This window comes from Acomys minous (assembly GCF_964271855.1).
Source record: "Acomys minous genome assembly, chromosome: 10".
NCBI classification, from domain to species: Eukaryota; Metazoa; Chordata; class Mammalia; order Rodentia; family Muridae; genus Acomys; species Acomys minous.
In genome coordinates, this window is record NC_140491.1 from 106015752 (window position 1) to 106038652 (window position 22901).

Here is a 22901-nt window from a genome sequence, read left to right on the forward strand (position 1 = left end):
TGACATCCATTGGGCATGGTTGTAAAAGTTCTTAGTGAGAAAGGCATATCAACTCAGAGGAACATTCTTTTACTTGAGACACACACACACACACACTTTATATATATAGATATATGTTTTTGTATATATACATATATAGTAAATCATCTACTATATATAGACATATATATGTCTATATATGCATATATGTAGGTGATTACTTAAGATATTCTTTATAACAAAAATAGTCCATTTTTAGTTTTTTTAGAGCAGCTTAATACTTGCTTTTATATTCTTGGAAAATGACTTAGGTTAATGACCTTTCTGAAGCTTGATTTAAGTACTAATTATATTTAATCATTGTAGGAAAGAATATGTGTTCATTGATTCTAAAATAACATTCTAAGCAGTGTGTTTAAAGAGTTGCTGCTAACCACCCAGCTGCAGTGTGGCCTGGCGGATGCTGAGTAGCAGACAGACACAGAGCAACGCCAACGCACTTCACCTGCATGTAATATTTCAAAGGAAAGAGTGTCTGTAAACAACATCTTTCCTGTTAAGTATGCGGATTAGGAGGTCACTTAGCACTACAATATGCTGGCTCTATGTACTGCGACAGGAACTGGTGCTCGTCTTTGGGAATGACGCTTAAGTGGTGTAGTGCAACAGAGCAGCGGGCGATGTGGCCAGGACACTAATTTATAACTCACCATGCTGGACAGTGACTTATCCAAGCTGATGCCTACATCCTTAAGTTTACAGTTTACGTACAGTGAACCTGCTAGTTGATAGAATTGACTAGGAAAGCTGATAGCATTTGCAAAAAATAAGGTACATTTTTTTCTCAAACTAAGTATAAAAAAAAAGAAACCCACAGTGCTATGAGAGCAGCACTCATACTAAATTTTTCATGAAAATAGAATCTCCATTTAGTCTAGAAATCAACTTATAAGTAAATGCAATTAAATTATTTTATTCCAGTATCCCTGCCAATTGTTTTATGGCAGAGTCTCATCCTAATGTCGGAATAGGATAAGATAGAGTCACCGTCAGGCACACTGTTTTCAGATTAATAATCCTTTGTGTATGAGAATTCATCTAAGAAGGAGTAGTGTCTTTCTGTTTCTCTATGTGATTATTTTGCCCCCCAAAAAGCTTTCATTTTTTAAGTAGCACAAAAGCTGTAATTGGCATGCTTTGTAAGGAAGTGTCAGTGTGCAACAGAGTGGCGATCGCTGAGAATTCTTTTACGTGTTCTTTCCCCTCTGCGCCACCGCCTCCTCAGCAGGGTCACTGAGATCACTAGCTTTTCTTGAAATGGCCATTTTCACTGGCAGGTGCATTATACCCTGTATTTTCAGATTGTTTTTCCATTCTGAATGTTTGGCAGGTTGATTGCTCTGGCTGCATTGACGGAGAAAGGGCTGACAAATGCAGTTGGGCTGGCTGAAAAGACAGTGATTACTGTTTTCCTTTGTGGCTGATTGAGGCCCTTGAAAGGAAAAATTTTAACCTTCACCATTTGGTTCAAAAGTATGAGCATATATTGAAATCACTCGTGCCATTTATCCCAGTTCTGTAAACTTGTCAGACGTAAAAATCGCTCAATTTCAAGTAATGTAGGATTGGCATACGTCATTGTCATTCTGATTAAGTTGGAGGTTGTATCATTGTATGCGTTATACAGTGTCATTTAAAGCTTTCTGTGCACAGGTACAGCTATATTTTTATTGCTTATACTATAGAGTTGGAAAGATTTTCTTAGCTCTCTAAATCTAACACTGTGTGTGGTTTGGCAGCTGGTGTGGCCTACAAGCTGCATTTTGTTTGCAGGGTAAAGGCTTGTCTGTAGCCTCCTGGAGTGTGGGTAATTGCACAGGCTCACCATTGGGGAGAGACACAGGATTGGAAGCAGTCAAGCGGAAGAGTGTTATGCCATCCCCTTGCCACCTTGCAGCAGAAAGACACAATCCCAGCAGTGCCATCTGGTTGCTGCTATCTAGTCAGCTGGCCTGGCTGCTGGGACCATGACTCGGCAGCTGGTTCCCATCCTTGACCGTTCTTTTGTGTAGGTTGTATGTGTGTGTGTGTGTGTGTTAGATCATTTTGTGCATGGGTCAAGGAAATGACTGTAACAGACAAGGAAAGTCCCCTTCTGAATAGGCTTTCATTACTGGGGATGCACTCTGTTGCAGATGCCTGCTGCCATTCCCTAATAGACAACTGAAATGTGCGCGAACAATAAAAATACTTGGTTTTCTTCATGAAATCTACCTTGGGTTGTAGCTTAAGGAGATGGTGGAGTTATATGTCCTGTAACATTTTTAAATAAATTATTTTGTTATATACTGGTTTGGGGATTCATGAGATTTGATAATTTAAAAAGCTGTATAAACATTGCATATTTCCATTTATTTTTATTAAAATTAAAGAAAACTGTTTTAAGTGCTTATTGCTACATCATACAGTGATAGATAATGAGACTTGCATTTAAAAGTGACAGAATAGAAAATGTGATCTCCAAGCTATTATCTTTAAAATCTGCCTCTCAAATAACAACCTGAGAGTTAATGTAAGCATTGTTATGTCCTAGGAAGACCCATCAGACACTGATGGTTTCAGATCACAAGTAAGCAGCCATCTCTGTGGGCTGCTTCAGACATTTGATTTTCTTCATTCTGCAGCATTAATGTGTCAGCATGCGCTACACAACTGTGTAGGAGTCACATGGTGTTCTGCTTTTAAAGACTTCCACGAGGAATTCATCCTACTTGTAGCTTCCTTATGCTTTACATACTTACAGAATTTAGGATAACTCTTGATGAGGTACCACAGATCTCTCCACAAATCTAGAGTTTCCATTTCATTCTCTATGTTGGTGCAGTGAAATTCCTGTTGTTTGTACCTGGTCTTCACTCGGAGGGTCTGCTTCACCTGGAGGGAGTTGTGATGCTTCTGAGATGCCACATCAGAACTGGTTGCCAGCTGTCTGTATTAAGCTAGTGTTTGTTTATTGTTTCCCTCCTTGATCAGATGAGGAGGAGGAAGATGACGTAGCAACTCCTAAACCTCCTGTTGAACCCGAAGAGGAGAAAACTGTAAAACAAGATGAAGAAAGTGATAGCAAAGGTATCTTAGCATATTTAAGACATTTTCTTGTGGTTGGTTTTTTGTTTTTGTTTTTTCTCTGATTCCTCTTAAAACTTGTTTTATTATTTATGAGTTAAAGTAGAATAAAATGCTCTAAATCAAAGAGGTGAGCTTCATTTTAAAAGAATGCGTGGCAGTTCTTGAACCAAACTGTAACAGTGAGCTGACAGGATTTAATTGGCCTAAATCATACTTTTAAAATAAAACCTAACCCTCTCCCTTTCCCCCCCAGCTCCTCCACATGAACTAACTGAAGAAGAAAAGCAACAAATTTTACACTCGGAGGAATTTTTAAGTTTCTTTGACCATTCTACAAGAATTGTAGAAAGAGCCCTTTCTGAGCAAATTAACATCTTCTTTGACTACAGTGGGAGAGATTTGGAAGATAAAGAAGGGTAATGTTTGATTCCTAAGATCATAATTTCTGTAGCCTTAAATTATGTGAATATTAAGAGTAACACAAGTTGTAACGCTGTCTTTTGTGGGGGGGGGGGGGTGATCTTTTTCTATAGGGAAATTCAAGCAGGTGCTAAGCTATCCTTAAATCGACAATTTTTTGATGAGCGCTGGTCAAAGCATCGGGTTGTTAGTTGCTTGGATTGGTCATCTCAGGTAAAGTAGAGCAAAACTGGTTGTCATTAACTCACTTGTTAGTTCTAATTAGCATACAGTTTTATTTTGGTTGGAGCATTGTTTGTAATTAAGTCTGTGTATCATTTAAAATAGGTAATAACAGGTGATGGCTCTAACGTTGCCATTATCATGTTGACTTGTGTGCCTTGGAAGGAAGAATTGGAACTGCTTTTGATTTGAAATTCAAGACTTTATACTCAAACCCAATTTTTCTAATTTAGTTACCCACTGAACACCTGATATAAAATTTAAACATTTTAATGAACTATTTTAACATTTAAGCATTTTAAGTGTTAAACTGTGCTAATTTAAAATTGGATTGACTTCTTAGTGTGTATAACTATGAAGGTAATTTTCAGAAAAATCTGATAGACAGCTAAGAACATAAAATTCCTAACCCTTTTTTCTCTTTGGTTCTTGTGAGCAGTATCCAGAGTTACTTGTAGCTTCCTATAATAACAATGAAGAGGCTCCTCACGAGCCTGATGGTGTGGCCCTCGTGTGGAACGTGAAGTACAAAAAGACGACGCCCGAGTATGTGTTCCACTGCCAGGTAAGATGCTCACTCAGCTGTCTTCCCACGGTTAAGGATTCATTCCTGACTTTAGACAAGTGCTTTTTTCTTTCCCTGTCAACACAATTCCATTGGCTTGCCACTTACTAAGCCACTCCATATTTGCAACAGATGCCAAACAAAAAGCTGACCATTCTCACTTCAATAGAATCTGCCTTTTATAGCTTTCCTAGCATCTCTTATAGTGTTCAGCCACACTAACGTCCTTTGCAGTTGTGACTTTCTGTGCTTGTGATTGACCATATAGAAAGAATCTTTTGGAAAATGTCTTTCCCATGGGGAGTTTCTCAGGGAATTATTGCAGCATATACTATTAGCCATCAGCCGCTGAATCACCTAAACAAGGCCTGAGAAGTCGCAACTAGATAAGTAAAACCATGTGGCTGAAGTAGGAAGCAGATGTTGATTTTTAAAAATGGATTTAGCAAAAGGTTAGAATATGTGACTCTTTGTGATTGTATAACTTAAAATCTTAATAATGCCATAATCCAAATTAAACACTTTGAATGAAAACTAGTATATTAACTGTCATATTACAGTAAGAAGTCAGTCACAGGCCAGCTTTCCTTTAAAATCTGTAATTGATTGAAGCAGGTTTTATTTTGTTTGATAATTATGTAAACATAAACATCACATTTGACTTTTGAAAAAAAGCTATTCTAATTTTGTTCTTAGAAAATTAAAATGGAATGGACTGTTTTTTAAAACTTCTAATACCATAAGCAGTAAAGAGGGACTATTTCAGTTAGTAGGGTTTTTTTTCTATTTCATCAGACTCCACTTAAATCTTAAATACAAAAATTCTACTTTTTTGCAGTCAGCTGTAATGTCTGCTACATTTGCAAAATTTCATCCAAATCTTGTTGTTGGTGGTACATATTCAGGCCAAATTGTGCTTTGGGATAACCGTAGCAATAAAAGAACTCCTGTTCAGAGAACTCCACTGTCCGCTGCTGCACACACAGTGAGTAACTAGTTACTTCATTAGACTTGGGCATGCTTTCCCCACCGGCTGTGGGAGGACCCGGCAGAGTGGGGTCTGAACATGCTTCCTTGTATGTGGGGGCTGTGTATATCAGGAGATCATCTCTCTTCTAAGACAACCTTTTATTAATCAATGTAATAGCAATTCAAACTAACTGATGGAGTCCTGGCTCAACAATGCTTAAGGTCCTGGGTTCAACTCCCAGGAGCAACAAGACAAAAGTTGTCAGGTTATAAAACTGGTTTGATATGAAATGAAATACTCAAAATTAGACTAATTCTATCTGGGATTTGTTTTTGTTAGTTTGTTTGTTTTAGAACCCCTCTGAAAACTCCTTTTCATGTCTTTATAGCACCCTGTCTACTGTGTAAATGTTGTTGGAACACAGAATGCTCATAATCTGATTAGCATCTCTACTGATGGAAAAATTTGCTCCTGGAGTTTGGACATGCTTTCCCATCCACAGGTAGGTGAAACTTAGGAACATGAAAATTTGAAATAAATGATAGTTTTTAATTGTATATATACCACAGTGTGCATTTCATCATAAACTATTTTTAATACTCTTACACAGATTATAAACATAGGTGTATGTTGATAATTTCAACATATATCAACCTTTTTTTCATTTACTGAGGTAGGTTTATAATAAAAGTATGTTAAAACAGTAGCTTGTAAACTAGTTAAAATTAGAAGTTTTTAATGAATATTTGAAATTAAAGCTTTACAGAACAATTTTCTCCTTTTTTCTCTATGTAGGATAGCATGGAGTTGGTGCATAAGCAGTCGAAGGCAGTAGCTGTGACATCTATGTCCTTCCCTGTTGGAGACGTCAACAACTTTGTTGTGGGCAGTGAAGAAGGTTCTGTGTACACAGCATGCCGCCATGGCAGGTAAACCTAATGGGAATTAGCCATTATTTAAGTTTCCCCTTGAGTCATTTCATTGAAATAACTTGTTCTTTATTTAAGTAGAATCCTCTCCTAGACTTGTGACATTAAATTCAGGCACCTAAAGCTTAATTTCCTTTTTAACAATAGTAGCTTGGACTCACGTGTTTTGGATTGTGTGGGTTATGGTGTATTGTAGGGATTTGTATGTGCGTGTGTTCACAGAAGTTACTGGTGGGAGGCATGTTCAGCAGTTAGAATGCAGTGTGCATGTGCCACATATTGGCCCTCAGGCTTGTCAGTGGGACTGTCACCTGTTTTCTGTTAGGGTTTATTTGAACTTTGAGTTGCAGTCCTGGCCTGCTGATAATGGTATAGCAATGCCATTACATATGTTAGCCTGAGTCATATTTACCCTGCCCTTCAGTCTGTTGTGAAATTGTCTAGCTGGACACCTGGACTTCATCCCCAATACAGATCACCTTCACTCCGAAGCCTTTGATCTAAATTAGTCCAGACTGTCTGGGCAGCATCCCTTTGTCCTAATTCTACCAGCATGGATGGATACTGGTCTTTTGTGTTCTCCTGTCAACAGCATGGTGTTTATGTCCCCACTCCATTAGTAGTGTTATCAAATCTGAACACAGTGGCATTTGGCATAAGCTATGCTGATGAGCTGTGAACACAGAATTGTGTTTGAAATTAAGTCAAGGTCTGGTATATAAACCCACAATAAGATACATATTGGCTGGGTGTGATGGTGCAGGCAATTAATCTCAACACTCTGGAGGCAGAGGAAGGTGGCTGTCTGGGTATAAAGCTAGCCTGGCCTACATAGTAAGTGCTAGGCCAGCTCAGGCTACTTAAGACCCTGTCTTAAAAATGAATAAATAAAAATATTAAGAAAATAATATATGGTATATTTACAAGAGAGTTTCCTAACGTTTTTCACTTTTGTGAAATAGCAAAGCTGGAATCAGTGAAATGTTTGAGGGGCATCAGGGACCCATCACCGGAATTCACTGTCACGCGGCCGTTGGAGCAGTAGACTTCTCACATCTGTTTGTCACTTCGTCATTTGACTGGACAGTAAAACTTTGGACAACTAAGGTATCTGATATGCAGCATTCTGCTCATCTGGTCAGATTTCTGACACCAGGTGGTGCTCTAACACTGCAGGGAAAGACTCGGCTCTGAGATGTCTCAGAACTGTTTCCCAGTAAGTAAAACCTGGTTAAAAAAAAAAAAAGTTACATGGTGTGCAAGTATGCTGATGGTACGATGCTGACAAATAGGATGACCCCACAAAAAATTGAAGATTAGTCTTCCTACCACTTTAGGCTTTTCAAGCAAAGATTTGTTTACTCTGAGGTCATTGGGAGGAAGCCCCTGGGGAGCCTATACTCCCTCATCCAGCCCCACACAAAGGCATTCATTTGCTCTGTGGAGAGCCAAGAGGCTTCAGTCAGGACTGCAGTGGCTCTCAGACCTGATGGAAAATAGAGAAAAGACAGACCATTTGCAATGAGTCCTGTACCATAGGCCACACAACAAACTTGAATCCGGAAGGTCGTTGTGAAGGCACCTGTTTGTTTTCTTATTGAAATCTAACCAGGTTTGTTTATTGAGACTTAGTTACCCAGTTGCTTGAAACACCCACTTAGTGAAGGAAGTCTTTCCTAGTTCTCCAGTAATTCCAGTGAGTGTAGCTTAGCCTGGCAAAGCTTAGGGAGCACGGCCTCATTGGGAGACGTTTTTATATTTTTATTTTTTATGAATGTAACTCGATTGCTTTCCAGTTTTCCTGCAGGATCATAGTGTTGCTATTAGAACCACACACTCAGTATATCCTAGTCTATGCAAGCTGCATTTGAAGCTTTATTTTTCCTGTCCATCTACTTGCTCATAATATTGGCTGTTTGAATCCTTTACCATGGAACAATGCTTAGAAGCATGCTGTGGTTCTTAAAGATTTTGAGGAAATATAGTGTTTTTTAAAAGGTCCCTACTACTGTCATGTGTTTACTCAGCTCTGGTCTCAGCATCCAGAGTGATCTGATGGCTCACTCTTGTCCTGTCTTGGTGGCCCCCTCTCAGTCTAACATGAAATGACGTAGAAAATGGCCTTGCAAAGCTTGCATTTTAAAATTGAGCATTTTGAGCTTTGACATCAACAGACACAAAACGAGCACTTACCTTAAGTCTAATGAAGGAAATGTCTAGAACAGTGCTTAAAATAATGTCCAGCATAGCCGTAAGCACAGCAGTGTATGATCTACCACTCTGTATATATGGGGAAATACATAATGTGCCAGTAAACAAAGCAAGATACAGAGTTCCAAAGATAAATGTTGGTTTGATATAAACTAACCACAACAGATAATACCTGCCCTTTCCAATAGGCTTCAAATATCCATGTATTGTAAGATTTCTGGGTGTACTTTCTCATGGACTAGCCCTGTTGGAGTCAGGACAGACATTATATCTTTGCTGAGTTCTTGGCCAGCCCCTTTACTTTTCTGGTATTGAAAGAATCTTCATTTGGTGACTAACTGAGTGTTTGATTTTTAAATGTCAGATTTTCAATTTGCCAGCTTCCTTTATGCTTGAAGTCTGAATATACTTTAGCAGGGTTTGTACACGAGGAGTTCTTCCTGTGAGAGCGGACTGACAGGCTTTCGGATCTGTGCTTCCACACATGCGCTCCATTAATAGCTCATGGCTTTGTTTCTGTGTTTCAACATAGAAGTAGCTTTTGTTTACATGTGTTTGTGTGATGTGTGTGTTGTGTATGTGTGTGAATGCACATGTCTTGCTTCCCCGCCTCTCCTTTTTATGTGCCCTCTTGCCCTCGGAGCTAGAAGAGTGGGTCCCTAGACCCTGAGTATCTCTCTGTCCCTTAAGATCTGGCTCTCCCCCAGTATCCAGACAGGATTCCTCCTTTTTCTCTTTTTGTGTAAGTCCTGTAAAAGTGGACAGCAGAAACCTCAGTCTGGCACTACCTCAAATGTACTTTAAAGCGGTCTTCAGTGTGGCAGTTTCTATCTTAGCTTGCTTGGGAAGTTTACAACCTAGCCCCGTGGTTCTGTTCTATCAGATTGCTCTGAATACTTATAAACTTTAGCAATTTGCAGCATAGAAAACACACAAAAGTATGTGATCATGGTTGTCTGCATATTGCTTAACTTTGTGTTGTTTGGTTTTTTTTTTTTATATTTTATTTTATTTTTTGAGACAGGGTTTCTCTGTGTAGCCCTGGCTGTCCTGAACTCACTCTGTAGACCAGCTGACCCCGAACTCACAGAGATCCACCTGTCTCTGCCTCCCGAGTGCTGGGAATAAAGGTTTACTCCACCACTCCTGGCTCTTTTTTTATTTTTGAGACAAGATTTCTCTACACAGCCCTGGCTGTCCTCCAACTCACAGCGATCCGCCTGCCTCTCCCTCCCAGGTGCTGGGATTAAAGACATGCACCACCATGCCCAACTGCTTCCATAATGTTTAGAAGACACTTTTAAAATCCCCAAACACCAAACTAAAAGTCCACAATACAAGTGCATTAGTGGGTCTGAAACACAGCAGGGAGAATGAATGAGCAATGGCAGTTTCTTTGGGGTAACCTGGAAGGTGGGACTATCAGGTCTAACCTGGTAATTAGCTGAATCTTCCAGCACATCTAATACACCTGTCATAGGTGATTCTCAAAAGTATTTTCAGGAGATGACGTCTTAACGCATACATAGTATTTTCTCCTTTCAGACCACATTCACTGTAGTGGCAGAGTTAAGTTTGTTGATAGGGTCATTCCTTAAAATAGGTTTTAGCTTTTTGTAATCCATTGCAACTTAACCTTGTCACAGTCCACTGTTTCCTTATCCATCTTTAGACTGGCAGTGTGCTTGCTTAACTCACAGCAATACAAGCATTAAACGGGGTTGAAAGAGCTTGAAAGAGGAATGTTTACTGTGTGGTGCTGGTGCACATCATTAATCCCAGGAGGATCTTTGTGAGTTCAAGGCCAGCCTGGTCTACAGATTGAGTTCCAAGACAGCTAGGCCTACACAGAGAAACCTTGTCTCAAACAAACAAACAAACAAAAAGAAATGTTCTTATAATACACAAGTTAAAATGAAAATGTGCTTTGAAGTTGAGCAAATGTCTGAAGGAAGGCTGACTGATGAGCCAGACCTCAGTAAGTTGCCCCAGGTCAGTGTCTAGCCTCCTTTGCATACTTAGAAACTCAATTTTGTCAGCTACTGGAATTGATTAGACAAAGGAATGCTGAATGTAACCAACAGGCTCCTAAGACACTGATACACTGGAAAATGTCGATTTATTAATTTACAGTCAGAAACTTAACTGCCAGAAGGGCCCAGATCTTCCTGCTGGCCTGGCCAGCTCATTGTTTCCCTGTAGACTATCCACATGGGAAGCCAAATTATAATCAGAAGATTGCTTGGTGAGCAAGGAATTAGAACAAAAGGAGTTTTATCATTTGAATATTCAGCGGCATCAAGCTAAGATAGCTTGATTCATCCATCTTCAAGTAAAGAGAGCCTTGCCCTGGGGTAGTGATTCTCGCAATCTGTTGTCTGAGACTCCCTGTCTCCTGGGCAGTGCTGAAATGGGATTGTCTTCATTTGCCTTCCAAGAGTGGCTTTCCGTACTTCTAATAGCTCTACTTGGCAGAGATTATCCTTACTCGGGCATTATGGGAAGTTATTTTTGACCTTGAAATGATTTTGTGTGTGTGTGTGTGTGTGTGTGTGTGTGTGTGTGTGTGTGTGCGCGCGCGCGTACATGAGCACTGGGCCAGAAGCATTGGGTACCCTGGAGCAGGCGTGACAGGCAGGTTCCCAGACGTGGGTGTTGTGTTGTCCTCTGCAGGAACAGTTTGTGCTCTTAACCTCTGAGCCGTCTCTGCAGTCCTGTAATGACTTCTTTTCAAGGAAACTTGTTTATTTCGCTTACCATCCAAATGGAGGGCATAGTTATTTCCAATGCACTGTTGATCCTGATGTGTTGACTGCGGAGATGCCTGTTACTAATCTAGAACTTCCCCATCACCCCTGCTTTGAAAACAGTTATGTGTATCTGGTTCTTCTGCTGCTGGAGCAGCTTAGCACCAGCGCCTTAAATAACAGACCTTTGCTGTCAGTTTAGGAGGTGTGGGCGGGCCGCTTACCCTTGGAGGGTCTGAGAATTTGTTCCATACTGTCCCTAGCGTCTGGTGACTGCCAGGAGTCCTTGGTGTTCTTTGGCCTATAGCTGTCATCACTCCGGTCTCTGCCTTGGTCATCATCACTGGCTGAACCTGTTGCTTCCTTAAGTATCTGCATCCAAATTCTCACTTTTAAGACACAGGTCTTAGTAGATGTAACCCACCCTAGTCCACTATAAGCTGTTTAACCTGGTTCCATTTACAAGCACTAGACAGACATGAATTATAGGTCAACAACATTCAACCAGTACACACCTCACGCTTAGGAAAACTGTGCGGCTTATGCTTTGACCATGGAGAACCAAATGATTATTCTGTTTATTCCAGTGCTATCTGTTTTTCACAAAAGCCCTTCGTCTTGATTTCCTTTTGGCAAATATGTTTTTGCTGGTCATTTGTCAGAATAAGAGACTTAATATGCATTATATGGCTCAGAGGTTCTCAGTCATAGACGGGAGCAGCTTTTTAGACTTTGAAGTGCCCCTGATAACCAGACCCATGAAATCAGACCCCAAGAGCGAGACCCTCACAACACTACACTTCAACATTCTCTGATGGCCACAGCATTCAGTCAGGCTTCAGAAGCACCAATCTGAAGCCTCTGTTTTATAGACAAGGAAACGGACTTTTCTCAGAGCTGCGGAGCTGGGTGCAGGCTGGGTCCCACCCGTCCCCAGCTCTCCTGCTGCCTCTGTGCCGTTTAGTCAGAAGTGCTCTTCAAGGAGAGGGAAGATACCACTTTAAAGAGATATTTAAAATGTTCCACTTGGGATTTTAATTTACAATATTATATATTAAATTACTGTACTATGAAACATTATTTGATGTTAAATATGTGCATTTTCTCAGTGGGGCAAAACTCTGGCTAATCATTAGATAACTATGTTTTTAAAATTAAACTAGAAAAGGGTTGTTAAATAGTCACATTTTAAACTGAAGGACATTTTGCTTTTTTTCTCATAATTTTTAGAATTGTGATCTTTTCAAGTGGGTGGTAGTGGTACATGCCTTTAATCACAGCACTTGGGAGGCAGAGGCAGGTAGATTCTGTGTTCTAAGTCCAGCCTGGTCTACAGAATGAGTTTCAAGGCTACCCTGTCTTGAAGTAACAAACAAAAATTTTTTAATAAATAAAATTGTGATCTTTTACCCAAGCTATATAACAACCCACTGAGTAGATTAAATATTTGATCTAACCATTTCCTGAGACAGTTAGCAATTTTCTTTTTATTATAAATGTTTTAGTGTATTTGCATATTGCTTTTTAATAATTTGGGGTTTGTAAAAAGCAATATTTACTCATCCTAGCTTGATGAGCACTCCAATTGTGGGTTTGTGGTTAAAGTGAGAGTATGCTTACAGAGCATTCTCTTTCCAGCCATGTGAATACAATGTAGTTTATGTACAGTCTGCTGATGGTGTGCGGGCTACTTCACTTCTGCTAGGAAAATAGTTAGAGTTGTCTTTTGTGTTTTAGGTAGACTCTTGCTGTGTAGCCCAGGCTAGCCTCCAACTTATGATCTTTCTGAGTACTGGGATTATAAGTATGTGCCACATACCAGGCCACAGTCGTCTTTTAGTGGCCATAAGCAGTTCTGCAAGCATATACTTAGCATGGAGTGGCCTGGCCAGAGGACTTGCATGTGTATTCAGCTTGAAGAGCTAGCACCTGGCAAATCTGTGAGCCTAGCAGCTCCTGACCCACCAGGAGCAGCATGCTTAGGTCTGACTGCTCTGTATCTTCGTCCCCACTTAGAGTTTTCTGATGTTTTGCCTTTTAACCGTCCAGTGGGTGGAGTGGTGTTGCTAAATGCTTTTGTTTGCATCGTGTGGAATGTCCATTACTTTGGCCTTTTTTGCAGTACTGTGCTTGAACTCAGAGACTGGTGCATGTTGGGTTACTCCAATGATCATGATATTGACATTAACTGTCATCTTCAAATTTTTAAAATTTATTTAAATTTATTTTATGTGTATTGGTGTGACAGTGTCGGATCCCCTGGAATTGGAGTTACAGACAGTTGTAAGCAGCCATATGGGTGCTGGGAATTGAACCTGGTTCCTTTGGAAGAACAGACAAGTGCTTTTAACCACTGAGCCATCTCTCCAGACCTATATCTTAAAATGTTAAATTCATGACCTAAAACTTTCTATTGGGCCTATAAAAGTGTTTTCCACCAAGGCTGACAGCCCGAGTTCAAGCCCCGAGACCCACTTGGTAGATCGAGAGCTGCCTGCCCAGGCTGTCTTTCAACCTCCACACCCACCCCCATTCTCAAGCCTGTCAGTTTTAAGAGTGTATGAGGCCCAGAAACAGCATGACACCTTGCTTACATCACCTGCACCTGTGCTGTTCCGTGAGCGTGGAAAGACGCTGAACTGGTCTCTCCGGAGTGCTGCGGCTGTCAGTCACTTCTTAGCACACAGATGCTGGTGCCGTTTGCGTCTTGTAGTTGGTAGAGCCTGGCTCCGCAGCCTACAGCTGAAGCCTGCCTCACTTTTGCAGGAGACACTGTGAGCCTTTGCTTTTGCCATCCTCGTTGCTTTATCTGCTCCACAGGAAGAGCTCTGGGCAATTCAAGATGTCCAGTGCCTCTGCTGCCATCCTCCAGGGACTGCTCGCTGACACGTGTTTTGAGGCTTATTCTATTTTTCCTTTTTCAAAGACGGCATGACCACTACTAGTTAGGAAGAAAATGCCACCTGCCACTTGGTTCTTAGTTCATAACGCCAGGTGATTCCATGGTGAATGAGGGAGGCATTGTAGCCTGAGCTGGCATGAAGCTGTACGCCTGTGTGATCTCCGCCGTGCTTCTGTGTTGAATGGGTAAGGACTTGTGTGCGCCGTGTATGCTGATTGTGCTAAGAATTAACTTTGCCTTTTCAGAATAACAAGCCTTTGTACTCATTTGAAGATAATTCAGACTATGTTTATGATGTTATGTGGTCACCCACCCACCCAGCCCTGTTCGCCTGCGTGGACGGCATGGGGAGACTGGATCTGTGGAATCTCAACAACGACACAGAGGTGAGCAGCAAAATAACAGAAAATCGCAGATTTATTGAATAATTTGTGAAATTTCTTTTATCCCAAGGAATGTAAAAGTGCTCTGTGATTGTAGTGTCATCACAAAGAAACCAAATAAGCTTTGTACCCTACATAACAAACAGCATGCTGTGCAGAGCTGAAGGGAGAAATGGCCCTGCCATGAACACCGGGACATTCTTTACTGCTGAAAAGCAACAGTGCGTGTCTCCTGTCCAGGCGGAGTCTCATGGGGACTTGGAATGTGTTTCGCTAGAAAACAGACAGTTGCAGATTGTCAAAGTATAGTAACCTTTATTCTGAGTTCCCCGTTAGTCTTGATGGGCTTGTGCATCATCCTAAATGCTGGTCTTAGCCTGACATGTTTGAAAGGAAGGAAATGTATTTTGATGGCCTTTTCCATGAAGCATTAAGATCGTGTGCCATTAACTCTAAAGTAAGCGTGGAGCAGAGCATGATGGCACATGCAGGTAGACCCAGCACTTGGGAGGCAGGGGCAAGGGGATCACAAGTTAGAGGCTACATATATGGCAAGACCCTGTCTCAGAAACCCAAGGTCTGGGCATGTAGTTCAGAGGTCAAGCATTTGTTTAGCATGTGCAAGACCCTGGGTTTAATTCCCAGCACCAGAAATAATAATAATAATTACATAGAAACCATCACATTGCCTAATTGCTATACCGAATTTCCCAATGCAATTTAACTGTGTCTGTGAGTTATCTTTAGCCAGTTTAAAGAGGCTTAAATTGTGCTTAGGTACCCGTATTGCCCCTGGTTAGCTGATGGGATACGACCAGTTGTCAATAGTGGTTGTGGACGAGTCACTGGTATCTCTCTCTCCTGATTCCTGGTGGCATCTTTGCCTGTACTTGGTTATACAAAGATGAGGAAGGGAGAGATATATTGGAAAATGCAAGGATTTTTAATACTATTATTATCTACTATTCATCTATCTATCTATCTATCTATCTATCTATCTATCTATCTATCTATCTCTCTGTCTGTCTATCTATCTATCTATCTATCTCTCTCTCTATCTATCTATCTATCTGGCAAGCTCACTAGATAACCCTGGAATTCACTGTGTGAGCTAGACAGCTTTGAACTCACAGAGGTCCTCCTGCATCTGCCTCCCATGCCCATAACCATCCCCAGTGTGGGGATTAAAGACATGTACCACCATGCCCTGTCTAAGTTTATTTTACTTTTTATTTTGGTTTTGGTTTTTCAAGATGGTTTCTCTGCATAGCCTTGGTGGTCTTTGACTCACTTTGTAGACCAGGCTAGCCTTGAACTCACAGTGATCCACCTGCCTCTGCCTCCCTGAGTGCTGGGATTAAAGGCGTGCGTCACCACACCCAGCTCCACATTTACTTTCCTAGTTTGGATTTTTTTTTCCTACCAAAGATTTATGGCCATAATTAAATAAGGATCTTTCTCTTAATTGTTTGATCATAATATCTCTGGCCTAATCTCTCGGGAAAGACTGACTGAAGAAGGACTACTTCGGTCATATTTCAAACAAGTTTAGTTATGCTCTTTGGTCTGTCTCAGTGAACAACCATTCCTCAAGTGTGGCAGAGGTGCAGCCAGAACCCAGAGGCTGCCACAACTGTGTAGGTGCGATCTCCTGCCTCCTCGGGGTCGGGGCTCTGGAAGCTTAGTGTACCCACAGGGTTAACTGCTTCCGGAGCTGCTGTCTGTCAACTGACTTTAGCTGGGAATGTACAAGCTGCAGGTGTAACTCAGGTTCTCTGAGACGGAACTGCGATCTGTTTATGAGCACCTTGGAAATATTTTCTTTTTAAGATGGGTTTTAGTCTCATGTTTTTAAACAGCTTGACTACTTAACAAAGTTAAATCCAAAACCTCTCTACTGAGGAGATACATGCAACCACGTGAAGATGTCTTGAATAAGTACTGGGTATTTCCCCAATCATAATGTGGTCATCATCAATCTCTGAACAGAGAGGAAGGGGCAAAATGCTTTGTCTACTCTCACAGATTGGAGGAGAATTGTTATTGTACATGTTTAGAAACTGACGAAGTGTTTAATTGCTGTGTGTTAAATGACATAGGTGCCGACTGCCAGCATTTCTGTGGAGGGCAACCCTGCTCTTAACCGTGTGAGATGGACCCACTCAGGAAGAGAGATTGCCGTGGGCGATTCTGAAGGACAGATTGTCATATATGATGTGGGAGAGGTATGAAACTTGCTGCCTATAATTTTGACGTAGCTGCTTAGTGACATCGTAGTGACGGTACCGTGGTAGCTGAGTCTAGCAGTGTGGCTCATGAATTGTAAACTACGTGGGTGTATGCTTTTCACTACAGAAATGACTTCTGAATCTGTCTCTAACTGGGTGTCCTAAGCCCTCGTGCAGCAGGCGTGAGGGTAACACCATACTACACAGTACCGTGCTTGTAGATTCCTATGTTGCTAGGTATTCTTCAGGCAGAAAAGGAAGTGTGCGATTCCATGTGGAGGAGTTTTATAGAATTGATATTGAGATTAAATTTTATTTTTCTGTGTTTATAGATTTGTTTGAGTCAAATAATAGGAATAAAAGATACCATCTTTCAATAGCTTTTTCCCCAGAAAAAAAATTTTTTTTGTTCTTTATTTATTATGTATACAATGCACATCAGATCATATTATAGATGGTTGTGAGCCACCATGTGGTTGCTGGGAATTGAACTGAGGACCTCTGGAAGAGCAGTTGGTGCTCTTAACTGCTGAGTCATCTCTCCAGCCCATTCCCCCCAAAATTTTAATGTGTATATGTATGCCTGAGTATACGTGTGTGCACTGTGCATGCAGGAGCCTGTGGAGGTCAGAAAAGGGCATTGGATCCCTGGAAACTGGAGTTACTGTCTGTTTGTGAGGCACCATGTGGATGTTGGGAACTGCAGGTTCCCTGCAAGAGCAGCCAATGCTCTTAGCCACTGAACTGTCTGTCTCCCCATCCCCTTCCATAGGTTTTTAGTAACTGTGAGAAAAATGAATCTTGAGACCTAAGCCCGGGTGCCAAGGCACGAGATGAGCCAGCTGTCTTGTCACTCTGTTTGACTGGACACAGCGTCCAGTGACACAGGGCTCAGGTCCTCCTGTCTGGTCCTGACTAGACCTTCTGGACATTGGACATTCTGTGTCATTATTCTTCCTCCCCCCCCCCCCCCATCTTGTCCTGATACTTTGTGGCTTTAGCAATCAGACCTTGGGGAAGAGAGCTGTTCTGCATCCGCACTGGCTGACAGGTGGTCACTAGCCATGTGCTCCTACTGAAAAGCTGTGGTTAGTGAAGCTCAGCCGTGGTAAACTGTCACACTTGGCTGCCTAGTAACTACCCTATGAGATCTTGTATACTGAGAAGCAAGTTGTCCCCCTAGCACAGATGGTCTGTGTCAGTGTTAGTCTCTATAATAATAGAAGATCAACTATAGGGAACTTCTGTGAGGCAAAAGCACCATAAACTTCTTTTTCTTGTTGTCTTGACTCGGCCCTATCCTGAGTAGCACTGTAACTTCTGACGAAGAAGTTAGAGCATCAAGAAAGCGCACTTTATGCTCCACACAAGCCCTGTGCTCCAGAGGCTGACGTGAGAGCGTCACAGACTGGAGGCAGCCTGGGCCACAGAGAGAGACCTGTCTCAGAAAAGAAAAAAATAAAATAACTATTTCATACAGCAGTGGTGCAAAATATTCAATTAAAAAAAAAAAAAAAAAAACTGAAGGCATTCCTCTCCATCAGCAAGACCCAGAGAGGCGCCAGGAAGTCTGTTTACAAAGCATCTTTGTTGTGTCCTCGCACTGGTGGTGGTAACAACAGATTCATTTCTGAGGCTGTCACGACATGTTTTACAAACACCTTTTGTTTTGAAATGTTGTAAATCATTATTATAGTCTCTGTAATTATGGAAGGGCCCTTGAGGTCAATTATTGCTTTTTACTGGAAAAATTATTTGAAAACAGAGTCATAGTAGATAAGATGAGCGTTTACTTCCTTGCTCAGCAAACATTGTCTTTCTTTTAACAGCAGATCGCTGTTCCCCGAAATGATGAATGGGCAAGATTTGGCCGAACACTCGCAGAAATTAATGCAAACCGAGCTGACGCAGAGGAGGAGGCAGCTACTCGCATCCCTGCCTAGGCCTGAGAAGTGGACTGTAGCCTTAGCAAACTTGACATAGATGATTAAGTAGATCCTAAGCCATTTGCATGGTTCTGATTAAATGAGTGTTAAAAGGAAATTCCATGGGTAAACTGGTTTAATGCAGGAAGCAAAGCTTACAGTGCCCTTTTTATATTATATTCACTTTGTTTGGGATTGGTGTCATTTTTAATACAGCTGACAACTTTACAGAATGCAGCCTTTTCTGAATTCTAACACAAAAGTGTATATTCTTTTGGATTCTTTTCAACTTGTAATACTATATATAATTATTTCTAAAGCACAGAGTAAATAATTTCTGCATATTTCTAAAAAACCACAATTCCTTGTTATGCAAGACAGTACATAATCCCTTGTCAATTCTGTTCTCACTGCCCTGGCTATGTAGGAGCGTTGGTCTCAGCCCCAGCATGCACCCGCCTGCCTGTTGTAAGTCTCACTCCGATGCCATTTTCCTTCTCTGTAGTTCTAGGATAATTATCTATAAATAAAAACAAGTATGTGCTAACTTCTCAAATCTTCACTTTTTACTTCTTGAAATTTGAAATTTTCTCCTATAAAATTTTTGTTAATTTTTTAAAGTTCCTCATGCAAGCAGCCGCCTTGAATCCCAGCGGCCTTCCACACACACCATCTCGGGACAGTGAGCTTGCGCTGGATAGCCTGTGAGGGGAAGCTTCCTCCTAGGCCAGCTTTGCCTGGCTCTCTTCCTTCCTTCCCCCATGTCTGTTCTAAAGAATAAATGCTCAGTTGCACTGATGGAGTCCGGCGTGCGCAGAATCTCTCGGAGGGTGGACTGCTTGCTTGGAGAGGGGCTTGCCGTGGGTGCAGCAGCCACAAGCAGCTGGCCGCAGGTGCCCGCGCTCTGCAGTTAAATCCCCTCTACGTATTGGGCGTGGCTAGTACAGCTTTATAGATCTTCAAGGCAGATGGCAAATGTCTGCAGTAGTGTGGGAGTCACGTGTCTCAGGAGGAGGGAAGGGGTGGGGTCACATCTTGAAGGCTTACAAGTTGCCTTTACCTTTGATCTTCCTGCGTTTAACTCTTCACTCAACAGAACTTGAACTAAAAGATTAGAAATCAGAGTTGGGACTTTTAATTTGGCTTTTATAAGAAGGATTTGTTGAGAGAGAATTGTACGTAACTCTTGCTCTTAGAACTCTGTGGTGTAAGGAATAATTGACCAGGAACATTAGACCCAAATGGTAGTTCTAGCTTTGCCATCTCTGAGAGATGTGAAATGTTAGCCAAACCTGAACCTTATGTTGATGAATTAATGACATTATTCTAACTTGTCCCCCAGCTCTAAAATTATTATCCTTGTGTCCATTACTTCACATTACTAAACATTTTCAAATGTTTAGTTTTCATGACTTGACCCATATAGTTGCCTGTTACCTAAAGAACCATCTCAGATTATCTCATGGTAGTGATGTCTAACTCCAGAGTTCCTGTCAGCAGAGCCCCACTGTCCATCTGTGCAAGAATTCATTTCCTCAGCGGCACGATGGTTTTACTCTCATTCTGTGAAAAGGACTAGAAAAAAGGGGGAAAACAAGGTTGGGTGAGGTTGGGAATTGACATGTAGCGAATCAAATGGTCGCTGGTGTCAAGTTGTTCTTCTATAGAAGAAAGTGTTCATTCTCCCTCACGCCTCAGAAAAACTCAACACAGACCCTTCCTTTCTACCTCACTGTGCATTTTCAGGAGCGCATGCACTTACTGTAAAGAAGCCTATAACGAATTAACTTAAAGACTAAGGCTGCCTAGCCCTGAGGCTGCTGTCACTGACACACTCAAGACTGAGGAGATTAAGTTTGTTGGGGGCTGGGGAATCATGCACTTTTTACTTCTAGGTGTGAAAGACCTTTGTAATTTTGAAAAATATCTTGGGACATAAATTGTAGCTTATTGTGGTCAGTTTCACTTCTTCCGAGGCAGGAAACAAGTTCTAGCTTTGTGGCTGATTTGTTGCTTCTCTGCGTTTGAGTGGAAAGTTAAAGATTGTTACCCTCATTTGTGTTGAGAAAGTGTATTCAGTTTTTCACTTGGAATAAATCCCTGAGATAATTTTTAGTATGATTTAAGCCAAATACTCATCAGTGGAAGCCTTTTCCCTCATCACAGGTACTGTTCTCTAGAAATGTCTGTGAGATCACTGAGAACTATGTCATGGAGAGCCGAGCAGCTCAAAGTGTGTGTGTGTGTGTGTGTGTGTGTGTGTGTGTGTGTGTGTGTGTGTGTGTGTGTGTTTAGGGGCAGGGAGTGGCTTGCCGGGTCTCTGAATGGTTTCCTTTGTTCCACACTCACCCTGATAGACTGTAACTTCGAGCCATGCGGAGACTTGAGTCTTTGAGGTGCATTGGTTACCCTCTTTCTTTCTCTTAGCCAAGTGAAGATGTCTTTTCCACAATCTCAGTGTTTCAGGGTCGGCACTGGAGTCATTTGCTAACTGGAAATGCTGCATGACCAGACACATGCTCACTGGAGCTCAGCTTCAGCTGCTCACTGCTCATGGGCATCCAAGATGTGGTCATGCAGAGCTTCAGCAGAAGCCTAGGGTAGAAAAGCCAACCACGCAGATGCTCCAGATGGCTTAGTTACAGCCGTCCTGTTGAGGTGGGCTTTGGTTTTTGTTTTAATCCAAGATACATAACAGTAAGGAAGGAATTCCTACTGCTGAGCTGTCATCTTGCTTACAGCTTTGGGAAAAATACTCCCAAGTAGAACTCTATATTTCACTCATAAAAATATAAATAAATGAGAAAAATTTTGTTTGAAAAATACTGGCAAGATGACACAATACTTAAAGATACTTGCCACCAAGATGATTATTATTATTATTATTATTATTATTATTATTATTATTATTATTGGATAAAAATTTATTTAGACATACAGCTTTGAGGGAATTTGGAGTGTTGTCCTAAAGGCACTATCAAAAAAACATCAGGGCCTGGAAAGATGACATGTGGCTTAAGAATGCTTTCTGCTCATGCACAAGACCTGAGTTGTCCCAGCACCCACATCCCACAGCTCACAACTACCTGTAACTCCAGCTCCAGGGGATCTGACACTCTTTTCTGGACTCCATGGGCACCTGTGCTCACATGTACAGACATACACATATACACATAATTTCAAACATCTTTTGACAAAAGGGCCATACAGAGGCTGGGGAGGTGACTTAGTTAAAAGTACTTGCTAGAAAACAGCACTGCCAGAGTTCAGATCCCTAGAGACAACATAAATGCTAGCCGGGCGGGAAGGGTGGCTCATCCACAAACTGAGAAACTAGACAGGATCCCCAGCATGAGAAATGCACACATACCACACGCACATGAAAAAGACAAAATAAAATCATGCTGCATATTTCAGCTGGAGAATGAAATACCATTCTTTTAAGTAATATCTCTAGTCCACTACCCCCAAAGTATTAATAGCTTTCCTACTGTTTCACACACAGATTTTAAAATCTTTTTTGATATTTAGGGATCATCTTTTAGGGGTAGGATCATCTTGTTGGATCAGTTGTAGAAAAGATTCCCAGTCCTGAGCCAAAATGCCAGTTGCAAGACTTCACGTAGCCATCAAATCACCATGTTTTTCACAGTAAGCCAGCGTTCTCAGACCTGATGTGTGAACGTAGGTGTTTAAATTCCCTTTTTACGTGCCGTGTTCCCCATTCTTCAGCCTAAAAGAAGTCCGAATGGATGTCGGGCGTTTAAGTTTTCAATGTGTCGCTGTAGCCACAGAGAGTTCCACCACAGCCAGTCAGCAATCTTTTACAAACTTTTGTAAAATGACAGTAGTTTGTGTTGTTAGTTTCCTAGCAGGGATCTCAGTTTGGGCTTCTTAATATTCCATTAGCAGTTCTCAGCTAGAGCATGGAACAGCTTGCTCTCAGGTAAGCTTGCTGAAAGGTCTCTTTCACTGTGTGAGGTCACTGATTCTGGGCTCTGGGAATGTATTATCCTGCCTCTCTCATAATGTACTTGATTTGGCCAGAAAGCGGTGGGGCGGTGATTGTATGGGGTGTGGAACACACCTGTATTGCACCAAGCACACAGAGACCTGACCCTGTGGCTGGAAATCGGGGAGTGCCACTGGGAAGACTCTGATAGCAGATCATTTTATCTTTTGTGGATTTTTGTGCTGAATTTTTTGAGTACTTTTCTTTTCTGCGCAGAGTAATGGAAATGCTTTGTAACAAAAGTTTTTATACTTAAAGATAGCCTGATAGAAGAGAAAG

General features: G+C 41.4%; 1 protein-coding gene across 3 annotated transcripts in view; it reads left to right on the top strand.

The window, feature by feature from the left end:
* The window catches only part of DYNC1I2 (dynein cytoplasmic 1 intermediate chain 2), a 48246-nt gene extending 29080 nt beyond the window's left edge, over window positions 1–19166 (top strand). For all 3 annotated transcript variants that reach the window (XM_084800077.1, XM_084800076.1, XM_084800078.1), the window contains 11 exons: window positions 3013–3108; window positions 3362–3524; window positions 3642–3741; window positions 4190–4315; window positions 5154–5300; window positions 5674–5787; window positions 6081–6214; window positions 7177–7321; window positions 14320–14460; window positions 16557–16682; window positions 18515–19166. In XM_084800077.1, coding sequence (XP_084656203.1) covers window positions 3013–3108; window positions 3362–3524; window positions 3642–3741; window positions 4190–4315; window positions 5154–5300; window positions 5674–5787; window positions 6081–6214; window positions 7177–7321; window positions 14320–14460; window positions 16557–16682; window positions 18515–18628 — 1406 coding nt within the window. In that variant the 3' untranslated portion in view covers window positions 18629–19166. The remainder of the gene's footprint in view (window positions 1–3012; window positions 3109–3361; window positions 3525–3641; window positions 3742–4189; window positions 4316–5153; window positions 5301–5673; window positions 5788–6080; window positions 6215–7176; window positions 7322–14319; window positions 14461–16556; window positions 16683–18514) is intronic.
* The last annotated feature ends 3735 nt before the right edge of the window (window positions 19167–22901 follow it).